We start from the raw sequence: 12024 nt of genomic DNA on the forward strand, positions 1-12024 counted from the left end.
CAGCAGTAATTGCTTTTATGCTTTTAAAAAATAACATTTATATTCCCACTACCTGGTTTTGTCAAATAATAAAGTTTTACCATATTTAGTATACCAATATATCACATACATGTTTAACATCATTATATTGTCAGATATCCAAGGCTTTATTTATATTTATTCAATTTTTTCCTCTGAATTTTTCATATTGAATAATTTCTATTGATCTATCTTCAAGTTCATGAATTCTTTCTTCTGCTATCACCAATCTGATACATTCACTCATTAAGACACGTTTGTTTAATTCTTTGAACATTTTTTCCCTTTAGTTATTTGAACATATTTCTACTAGTTGTTTTGGAAGATTTTGTTAAGTCCAACATCCAGGCCCAATTTGAGTCACTTTCCATTGACTGAATATGAATCACACTTTTGTGTTTCTTTCCACATCTAGTGATTTCAGTAGAAAACTAGACAGTGTAATAATATGTTATAATAACTCTGGATAATGCTATGTTCTTCTGAGGATAACTGGATTTTCCTTCTAATAGTCAGTTAATTTGCCTAGACTCAAACTACAAACTGTTGTCTCTTCCACAATGTGGAGCAGCTCATATCTCTGCTTGGTTCCTTCAGCTACCAACTTTTAGTCCAGCCTTTTGGGGATCTCCCCTGCACCTGTGTAGTTTAATGGTCAGCCAAAGATTTGGAGAGAATTAATACTCAGATTTTGGGGCTCATCCTCTCTGCAGTTCTCTGCTGCTGGGATTTCCCCATAAATTTCCACCTGCTCTGTCACCTCCAAGCTCTGTTATCTGATAATTCAAGCCAACAAAACTTCAATTTTCTGCCACTATAGCTGGGCATAGTAATAGAAGGCACTTAGTCAAAAATGCAAAAACTCGTAAGTTTTAGCCAGTGTGTTTGTCTTTCAAGTATGGGACCCTCTCACATCTCTGCCTACTTTTCTTCTTCTTCCTTTTTTTCATTTGCCAGACTCCCTGACCTTTGCCACCTCAAGCTGGTAAGACTGTGGGTTTTCTACCACATGAGACCCAAGGATTGGGGAATTCCATCAAGCAAAACAAGCCACAAACTTTGCAACTCTTACCCACTGTAGTTATGGTCTTTAAGGGTAAACTCTAGTTTCTACCTGCTTTTGATCACCTTCCATTGCCTGCAAATAATTTATTATCCAGATTTTGTAAATGTTATTCTCTGGGAAGTTTCACTCAACCACTTTATTAGAATTTTACACCCTTGAAATATTTGATAATAAAACAATATACTAAAACACGCGCGTGCACACACACACACACACACACACACACACACACCCTAATATCTTTCTGAATGTACAGGGGTGATGCATCTGTTCACAGTCTTGATTGTGGTGATGGTTTCACAGGTACATACTGTGTACTGAAACTCATCAAATTAAGACTGAATTTGTGTGGTTTCTTGTATGTCAATTATACCTCAATAAAGCTTCAAAGAAGGGAGAAGGGAGAGAGCTAAATATCTAGTTGATTGAAACAGTTCTAGATTAAACTTAAGCAGTTCCACTCCACAAAGCTATGACTATGGGTTGGTATTCATAACTTAAGAAACATACCTCAAAATTAAGAACAATAGAAATATGCAATCTCATTTGTATTTAATCATCAGGATATGACAAGAACACATATAATTTAGAATTATGCCAAATTTAGGAAATAATACTGAGACTGTGATGGTACCTAAATTATGCCATAGTTATTAACATCATTATTGGGGGCTCTATTTTTTTCTTTATTTTAGAAGTTTCACAGTTTGAGTGGGAAGTCTAATGTAAAATTATTAGGGAAAGAGGGTGTTTCCAACTTCACATGCCTCCACTGGAATGTGAGCTCAATGAAGGCAGGAACATTTTCCGGTTTGTTTATCGCAGAGTCCCTAGCACACGGAGTAGTGCTTGGCATATAAAAAGGGCTCAAAAATATTTTTTCAATTAATGAATTAAAAAGGTAGAATGTTTCAAAGTAATTTCAAAGAATAAAGGTTTGAGGCAACAAAAATCACTTTTGCCTAGAGTGGAAAAGTGCTAGGCAATTTACTTCTGGAAAATAGTTTTAAAGACTTTTTAAAAAAATCCTGTCATTAGGACAGTGAGTATCATTCCTGACTCTTTTCTATCTAGCATTCAGAAGCAGAAAATTTTAGACCTCAGATAACAGATCTTAAATCCAGCAATTTACAGAGTCACTGTACCTCGTTTATTTTTCAATTATATACTACTGTTATATATCTGTAAGAATATCGACTATAACATAGTAGATAACATACTACTATAACATATATCTACTGTTGAAAAGATAAAAATCTAGGAGAAATTATTCAAGTTAATCATTATACCTTTAGAAATAAATTTTGACTGAAGTAAAAGAGGGAGAGATAAAGTTGATTTGGATTCGTCATTATTAAATCTCCCTTGTTAAAACAGGAAACATACTTTACTGGAATATCTTTTTTATCTGTGAACATCTAATCTTTAGCTTCATAGAATAATAAATTTGAAATACAACTGACCTTCAAAGGACTGGGTAAGTAGGCTGCATCTGATATCTTATGTCTTAAGTTCTCCATCTTTATAGGCCTTCCTTAAAATCCTATAAGCTTGTTTAACATGATTCTACTGCAGACAGTCATAAAAATGAGAAAAGACTTTAATGGAGCAAAAAGATTAAAGTAATCATAGACTGGCCTTCTATAGCTATAATGATTTTTACTCCTAATTTCACAAATGAAAAAAAATTGTAAAATTTTTAAGAGAATTATCTTTTGACCATAGATGAAAGAGCTGACTTTCAAATTGTGCTTGTTTTAAGTTTAAAAAAAATTATACTCATCCATCCTTCTCCCTGGCACAAGGGAGTACAGTTAGAAATCTGCTACAGCATCCCAATTAGAGACAAGAGGCAACTAAATTAAGGTGGTGGCAGGTGGGGCATAAGGGAAAGGGAAGAGGATTTCACAGGTGGAACTGACAGTCTAGAGAGTAACTAGATAGGGGGAGGTGATTGGTAACATTAATAAACTGACAAAAATGATAGAAAGCACAGTTAGAGTGAGAGAAGATAATGAGTTTAATTTTGAAGGTAGAGAGTGGTGCAATCAGCTCCGGAGGACAGGAAAGAGATCGGAGATACAAATCTGAGAGTCAGCAATGTGCCAGGACATGAAATTACTGATGGAGAACATGTAAGACAAAGGTACTGAAACTTCAAGAAAACCTCAAATCAAGAGGATGAGCAAAGAAAAAAGTAAACTAAGAAGAAACCATGAAAGAGGTGAGTGAGGAGGGTGTGGGGTCTCAAAGTCAAGGGTAATAAAAATTTCAAGTAGAGAACAGCCAGAGAAGGTGAGGCTTTGGGGTTTTTGTTGTTGAGAAGTCATTAACCCAGAATTGCTTTAATAGCAAATAGAGCATCGGAGCTGGAATACAGCTGACAATGATTCTCTAGCACTCTATCAGAATGGTAGTACTCTGCCTAGGAAACTTGAGATCAAATTCTCTAAGTAATTAAAACACCACAAACTAGATGAATATACCATGTCATTTTAGCTTGATGCCACAAGTTACTAGCTTTCCATCTTCTAATTTGGTTACTTTTACCCCTCTCAGATCCAGAGAAAATTTCAAGTGACAACTCCTGGTCTTTAATTTCAGCTAATCAATCAGCCAATTCTGACAACTCTCTTTGAAAATGAGTTCTGGACTTCAACTATGTCTCACTACATCCCCTGTTACTACCCCACCCTGATCCAGGCCAACCTCAACTCTGGACTGCAGTATTATTCCAACAGACTCTCAACTTGCCTCCCTGCTTTGGTCTTTGGCCTCTTATAGCTCTGTCTCAACACAACAGTCAAAATAATCTGTTAAAAATATCTATCAAATCACATCACTCAACTGTTCAAAACTTTCCAAAGGCTTCCCATTTCACACAATGACCCACGTCCTCACAATGACCCACAGGTGATCTCACACCCTGTGATTTTCCCCCTCTCTCACTTGGTCCCAGCCCTATCGGCCTCCATGCTGTTCATGTGACACAGTGGTTCTCAAACTTTGATATGTATCAGAATCATCTGGAAAGATTGTTAAAATACAGATGTTGAGCCACACCCCAGAGTTTCTGATTCAGTAGCCTTGGAGTGGGGCTGGGACCTTGCACTTCTAACAAGCTGCTGATGCCGCTGTTCAGAAGGACACATTTTGAGAACCACTAATATAACAAATCAACAACAGTTCTGTCTCTGGCCCTGGCAATAAAGGGGACATTCTTATCTCAAAGAGCCTCAAAAAATAAAAGTAAACAAATTAGTAGATGGAAAAGTAGTAACTCATGGCATCAAGCCATGATAACATGGTATATTCATCTAGTTTATGGTGTTTTAATTGCTTAGAGAACTGAGTAATTCCTTTAGTTTACGGCTCAGATATCTTATAATCAGTGACCCAATTCTTGACCTATGGAAAATAGCGACTCCATCCCATCTCCCCAAAGAAAGGTCCAGCTAGATGACCCTGCAGTGAGCTGAGCTGAGCTTCTAATCAGCTTTGGAGTTCTCCTGTCTTAAATATGAACAGACAAATAAATATAATCAGACATTTGATAAAAATATCTAATATAAAATATAGGCACCACAACAAATCAAGTTCAAATAATAAGATTAAATTCAGCTTTAATGGTAATACATAATCAAATTAAACAATTTAACTTGCAGCATATTCTTTTTTAACCAGATTCCCTACAGCATGGCTTATTTCAAAATGGACTGGCATGTTTAATCTGTTATTTGAATCTAAACAAATGTTGGGTAATGCTCAAGAATGTTGCTTTTAGAAATATTTTCTTCGAGGTAAGTTAGCCAAAATTTCAGTTTTCCTGGCAAAGTTATCAAGTTGCTTAAGTGTTGGTATGCCTAACTACATGTATCAGAACAAAGTTCATTTTCTAATAAAATGTACCTAAAGCCACCTTTTAACTCTCATTCTAATAACTTTCTTCTCCCTTAAATGTTGCCACTCTTGTTTTTCAAGACCTCTTCTTTATTCTCCTCTCCCGTCAAAAAGACTCTTGGATTGAGTTCTATCTAGGTAACCCATCAGCTCTTAAAACACAATGCAAGGGTAGACCACTGGGAAAAGATGGCAGATGGAACACATGCATGTAATTTCACTAACTTTGAAAACCTTAATAAAACTACATAAAAGTTTTTGTTTTGTTTTTGAAGACAAAAGCTAGAGGTATACTAGACACACATTCCAGTTGGATGCCAAGTGTTAAAATCAATATTCAGCTGACACCAAATGTCACCATTATATGATGAACTTCTAGGAGATTAGAACAAATGTGAAATTTAATCAAATTTTAAAAATCTTATTACCACCTTATTATTAAATTTTTGAGAAATAAGTTCTTAGCACTGAGGGCTGCTAGACTGATCCTGTGGTCACTATACTTCATGTTTGTAACACTATATACATGCCCACTTTCAAATGAAGTCATTAAACAATCAAGAATGTTTTTGGCTACTTTTGCCAGTCTAGATACTGCTGAGAATGATGGTGTTATCAAATTATTAGGCTTTCTTTCCTAAATATTATATTAGGAAATAAATATAATGGATAAAGGACTTATATCCTCTTTAATTCCCAGGTTTGACATTTTGGTTAATAGTGATGATGCAATTTCATTGAAATAATTGCATAAACTGAAACTTTGTATATTGCTTGATGATGATGCTTTCTAAATATTTTCAGATGAGTCAAAGGGTGTTGTCCTAACACATTTTAAAATTTTAATGTTTTTACATGTACTTACTGCTTCACATGATCACTTGAGAAAAATTTGCATTTAAACCTCGGATCTAAAAGTGTAACAATGGAGCCATGTGACTGGTTTCCAAGACACCAAAAAGTAGTGGATTTCCATTTATATCTCAGCTTTTATTGCATTCACACTAATTTCAGTATCGTCTCAAGAGTAGAATGATAGGACAGATATCATGTAAGAGATACTTGTATACTTCAAGGTACAGCCATTTGGTTACTTAAGAAGCTTCCAATAAAAGAACTGCTTTCTCTGTAGGCAACCACTGGTTATTAGTAACTCCTGTGACTGCTACCTTCAGAGTATAATATTACGGCTATTTTGTTCAAGCAACCCTTCTTAATATATAACTTTTCCATCCTGTTTTAATATCTTGCAGAAGTACATCACAAGGAAGCTTCTAAATCTCTTCTATGTCATATAATTTTCCTCAGGCCAAGAGAAGTTTTCACTCCTGGAATCTAGAATCGGTAGTTCTCTAATTCTGTAAGAGGGACTTCAGCTCTGAGACCCATGGCTTAGAAGGCCCCACTTTGGCCCTCCTTTAGCTACGCCCCATTCCTTAGGATGAAGAGTACATAGGGCCCAAGCAGTGTGCCCACTTGAAGCCTGTGTCTCATCCCCTTCTAGGCCACACTCCAGATACCTGGGATCATAAAGCTCCCTGACTAAATGGCCTAGAGCCCAATGGCCTCTTCCTGAAGCCAATCTTCCTGAAGGCAGACCATGCCACCACTGGTGCATGCCCAAGCCAAGGAGCGCTCCAGGGCTGGCTGTTTGTTGGGGGTATAGATGAACGTGAGGTGTGAGGTATGTGTGAGGTCTTTCAAAGTGCAGGACATAGGGCCAAGGGTGGAGAAGGAAGGGGGCAGGCATCAGACCAGGGGCTGGCTCTCTCCATATCACTATGTTCCAAAATAGAACCCAAGAAGTTCAAGAATTCTAAATTTGATCTTGGACTTCCAGATCATCAAAGGATATACTGTATTTGCCAAGGCAGAAAGATAGAGATTTAAAAAAAAATTATTTATTTTGGGCTGCATTGGGTCTCTGTTGCTGCATGCAGGCTTTCTCCCTAGCTGTGGCGAGCGGGGGCTACTCTTCGTTGCAGTGCACGGGCTTCTCATCGCGGTGGCTTCTTTTTGTTATGGAGCACGGGCTCTAGGTGCACGGGCTTCAGTAGTTGTGGCATGGGGGCTCAGTAGTTGTGGCTCGTGGGCTCTAGAGCTCAGGCTCAGTAGATGTGGTGCATGGGCTTAGTTTCTCTGCGGCATGTGGGATCTTCCAGACCAGGTCTCGAACCCGTGTCCCCTGCATTGGCGGATTCCTAACCACTACGCCACCAGGAAAAGAAAGTCCCTAGAAGTTTTTTTTAATTTGTAAGCTTGTTGTTTAATGTTAAACTACATAGATATACGGTTACATGGGCCTCTGTTTACTACACAGACATACAGTTACACAGGCTCAACTGTGAAAGTGAATCTGTACAGAACGCTTATAAATATTTGACATTATTACACTGACATCATTACACTGATTAGATACAATGTAACCTGGAATGGTCTTTTCCAAGATTTTGATATGGCTGACTCACTTTTATTATTCAGGCTCCAGCTTACACACCACCTCTCAGAGAAGTTTTCCCTAACCACCTAACATAAAATAGCTCTCAGGATTCACCCTTCATCACTCAACTGTTCAAAGCCACAGTTCCTCCTCTGTAAAACAGGAATAGTGTTTATCTCATAGGGTTGTTAAGAGACATCCTTGTTAAGCAGTTAGCACAGTGCTGGCACATTATGAGAGCTCACTAACATCCAATACTTCATTATTGCCTGGGCAGAGTATGGCTATATGATCTTTTATATGTAAGGAAAGGGCTTAGAAATTTCCATAGGGCATATGTAGCATTTTCTCTTAACTGAGCAAGCCAATAATAATGTTAATAAAACATTATTTAATGCATTTCCTTTCCAAGCATCTGCTTCACCCAAGAAACCTTAGGGAACTCACAGCTGCCTGGGGAAAAATGGGGAGAGGGGAAGAGGAGTGAAAGAGGGCTCCCATCAACAACATGGTTGTTCAGCTTCCACATCTTGGTTACCTTTAGATACACAAATGTTTTTTCCTAGTTCATAGCTTCATTTGTTGTACCTTCTTTAAGGAAAGAAACAAACTTCATATACTAACAGCACTGCAATTAGTAATGATGACTTAGTTAATTTTTGGCTAACGTTCCGTGGGCTGATGGCTCATTGAAGTGAACCTCACTAGCTACATGGTTTTAATGATAACTTGGTTCCACAATGGTGAACCCCCAAAGAATGTTATAGTGAAAAAACAATGTCCTTTTCGGCTACTAAAAAACCTCAGAACCCTCCTGGTGGCAGTATTATCAAACGTGTTTAACCTTTATGGATGACAATTCTGCAATATGTGGCTAAAGCCTTAAAAGTATACTTTTTTTTTCCTGTACAGTAATTACAACCCTAGAATTTGCCCAAAAGAAATAAGAAAAGAATGTAAAACTGTATGTATAAGAATATTCATTACAACATTGTTTATAACAGCAAAACATTAAAAAGAACCTATATATTCAATAACGATGATGGATTAAACTGTGGTAGAGCTATACAACAGAAAAACACACAGCCAATAAAAATAATGAGATAGGTTTACATTTATTGATACGGAAAGATGATCATGATGTATCTACAAATGGATATCACAGATTATAAAAGAGAATATATATGATTCTTCTTTTTTTTAGAATATACAGTATGTATCTACATTATGATATACCTATGCATAGGCAGAGATGCCCAAGTATACAAGGATCTATATCAAAATATTAATAGTAATTATGTCTAGGTAAATAATTGGGGGTAGTTATAAACTTTCTTCTTGATACTTTTTTCCCTTTCCTGCAGTTTGTATAATAAACATGTATTACTTTTACAATCACAAAAAGTTTAAATAACAATTTACCAACCATCGAACCATAAAGAATCTCAATATCTGACTTGCGCCATGTTTTAAGCACTGATGATAATTGCTAGAACGCCCTGGAATGAAAGGGGGCAAGAATGCTACTTCTTCTCAGGAAAAAGGAAAGCCTATAATCCCCAGATTAGACAACCCAGGGAGCTTTCAGGGCATGATTAACAGGCGTAACTACTTAGCATAGCCCTGAGGTTCAGAAATTTACCAGTAGACAGAGGAGAAAATTATTTTCCTGGTGCAAGTTCTCCTCAATAGAGAGAAACAGTATATGTTTACGTATAGGAAAAAACTTACTGCGGTGGATAATCTGGATGCCAATGTCATTTCCAAGTTCCCTTTGAGACCAAGAAGTGCAGGAACTAAAATGAAAACTTCTGTTACTTTTTTGAACACCTCCCAGTGCTGTAAGAAAACAAAAAAATAGAATTTTCTGACACCCTTTAAAAAACACTTTAGAATAAAGATTTCTAAAAATCTCAGCCTTTTTACCGATGTTGCATCTACATTTTGAATAACTACACAGGTCATTTAATCAGTGAACATTTAGCTTAAGCCATTCTCCAGAGTTCTAAAACCTTGAGTTACTTTAGAAATTCAGTTAGAGTTGGAATAGCTGATACACTCACTATATCTCATAGTACATCTAGCTTGCTACACAACTCTGTTACTCTTAAAGTCTACTGTATCTCTTTATGATGGCAAGAGTAAGTGTAACTAGTGGTTAAAAACACAGATTCAAGAACCAGATAACCTGTATTTGAATCTTGGTTCCAACACTAATTACAACCAACCCACAGGAATATTACAGTAATATTATTAGCTCGTTTCACAAATGAAGAAATAAGCATTCAAATAAGTTAAAATGATTTTCCCAAGATCAAAAAATGGGACCTAGAATTGACCCCAGGAGTTCTGAGTCATCCCATGTTCTGCTCCCCATTTTAGGGTGTGAGGCAAGAGGCGGCAGAGCACAGGATCATAAAAGAGTACTAAATTGGAAATAAGAAAATTTCTTATTCTAGGCACGGATCTGTCATAACCTGGCTGTGTGATCCTGGATGGAGTTACCTACCATTCTGATCTTAGTTTCTTCATCCATGAAATGAAGATACTACCTGCCCTGTCTAGCCTATGAGGAAATACCATAATAATGAAAACAATAGATATTAAAGTACTTTATAAACTGAAAAGACCATACAAATGACTGAATAACACAAAATGCTACTTACAAGTGTTATTAAGAGGTGATTGTCCCAAAGGAGACTTTAGGGACTAGGCATATTAATTTATGCCAAAAAATATCAAGAATACAGTCTTGTCACTAACACCAAGACAGGTGAGAAAAGTAAGACAAATCCATCGGATAAATGAAAGAAAATTTCAATTTGTCCCCAAAGTTTCCCTAGAGGCTGTTCCAAATAGGCGCAGAACTAGGGCCTAAAGAAGCTTTAGGAAATGTTTATCAGACCAGTCTTTGGTAAAAACCTGGTTTAACAGTTTTACAAGGGAATCCCTCCAGGGTTCAAGTCAATTAAGGATGGGCCTAAAAACAGCACTCGGGGTCCAGTAGCCTCTCAGATTCCTTAACATGTCAAAAAACTAACAAACAATTCTGTCCATGTTTTATGATAGGTAAGAATTCTGCTGTGCTACTGGAATATGCATCCTCCACAGATGACGGTGATGATGATGATGATGAATAACAACAGATAATAATAATAATAAATATTAACAACAGTCAACATTCACTGATTGCTTGTTAGTGCCAGGCACTGTTCTAGGTTTAATCATTTAATCTTCACAACAAATCTACGAGATAGGTATTGTTTTTATCACATTAGACATAATTTGGGATTACCTAGGTCACAATATTAAGACACCTACCTACACAATTTTAGAAACACCAGAATATCCAAATTTCTCTATCAGTCACTGCCATCCCACTTTGGATCTGTTGGGATGCATTCCTTTGGGTTACTACCACCCTTTCCAAGTTCAATTCAAATCAAATGCTCCTGTGACAATTACTATGAAAACACATCTTAGCATTGATATAACAATAAGAACTATCACGTATTGATTTCCAACCTCATGCCCAATAAATTCTGCATTCTTCTCTCTACACCTGCAGAGGTGGGCTTTCAGAAGTTCTCAAACTTTCTCAGCTCACAGCACCTGTAGTATCTCAGAAATGTTTTCATGACAACCCTAGGCCAAAAGAAATATCTAACAGTCCTACTAAGTAGCTAGGTCCAAACAATTTAATAAGTATTTATTTCCTAACAATTTGGTAGCCATTTGAAGAAATAACACAAATAAATTGAAAGAATAAATCATATTTTTAAGTCATGTTACCACAAGTACTTACTAACAGGATGTGTATATCTGTTGGGCACTGCACAGCGTCTCAAACCTTGGAATTTGGAAACTACTGCCTTCATTTCTTGTTCTGTATTGATTTTTGTGTGACACTTGCTTTTTTTCCCAGCACCGCTGAAAATGTAGCTTTGCAGAGGTATGTCAGATGGAGTGTGAGCTAATGCTGATATGTTGAACCACCTCGAGTCAGTGGTCTGTAGAGTGTCCAAGGGATGTCACTGTGTTTCCCTCAAAAATTTAACATATCCCACAGCAACCCTGGGGTGTCCAGACACACAGTTTGGGAAATACGAGAATAGTGAGAAACAGTACAGCACGTTAGTCAAAGAAACGGGCTCTGGAATCAGATTATATCTGAGTTGCAATTCTGATACGACTACTTTTACTGTATGACTTGAGCAAAACTATGCTTTACTTTATTCATCTAAAATAGGGTCATAAGCGTACCTACCTCATACAGTTGTGCTCAGGACCATGACTGTACATAGTAATAAATAACAATATTGAGGGTTTATTAGCTATAACACCAAGATATATTATCAGCTAATTTTCCTGTCAGGAAGAGGTAATGCCAAAAAAAAAAAAAAAAAAAAAAGTCCAGAAAGGGGATGCTGAGGCAGCCAGTGCCCCAAATAAATTACACCTACTTATAAATTTTGCCACAATACAGACATGTCCTCTGAGGCTATGTAGATTATTATGCACTGCTAAACTTCTCCACAAGAATCCTCCCTACAGGAAATCAACTTCTAATCTTACCTAATTTTAGATGTCTGTCAATACC

General features: G+C 36.9%; 1 protein-coding gene across 3 annotated transcripts in view; it reads right to left on the bottom strand.

The window, feature by feature from the left end:
• Positions 1-12024, bottom strand: part of SLC41A2 (solute carrier family 41 member 2) — a 120846-nt gene that overhangs the window by 75611 nt on the left and 33211 nt on the right. For all 3 annotated transcript variants that reach the window (XM_082665055.1, XM_082665056.1, XM_082665057.1), the window contains exon 3: positions 9156-9263. In XM_082665055.1, the coding sequence (XP_082521181.1) occupies positions 9156-9263 (108 nt within the window). The remainder of the gene's footprint in view (positions 1-9155; positions 9264-12024) is intronic.

Source organism: Grampus griseus (genome assembly GCF_964374135.1).
Source record: "Grampus griseus genome assembly, chromosome: 11".
NCBI lineage: Eukaryota > Metazoa > Chordata > Mammalia > Artiodactyla > Delphinidae > Grampus > Grampus griseus.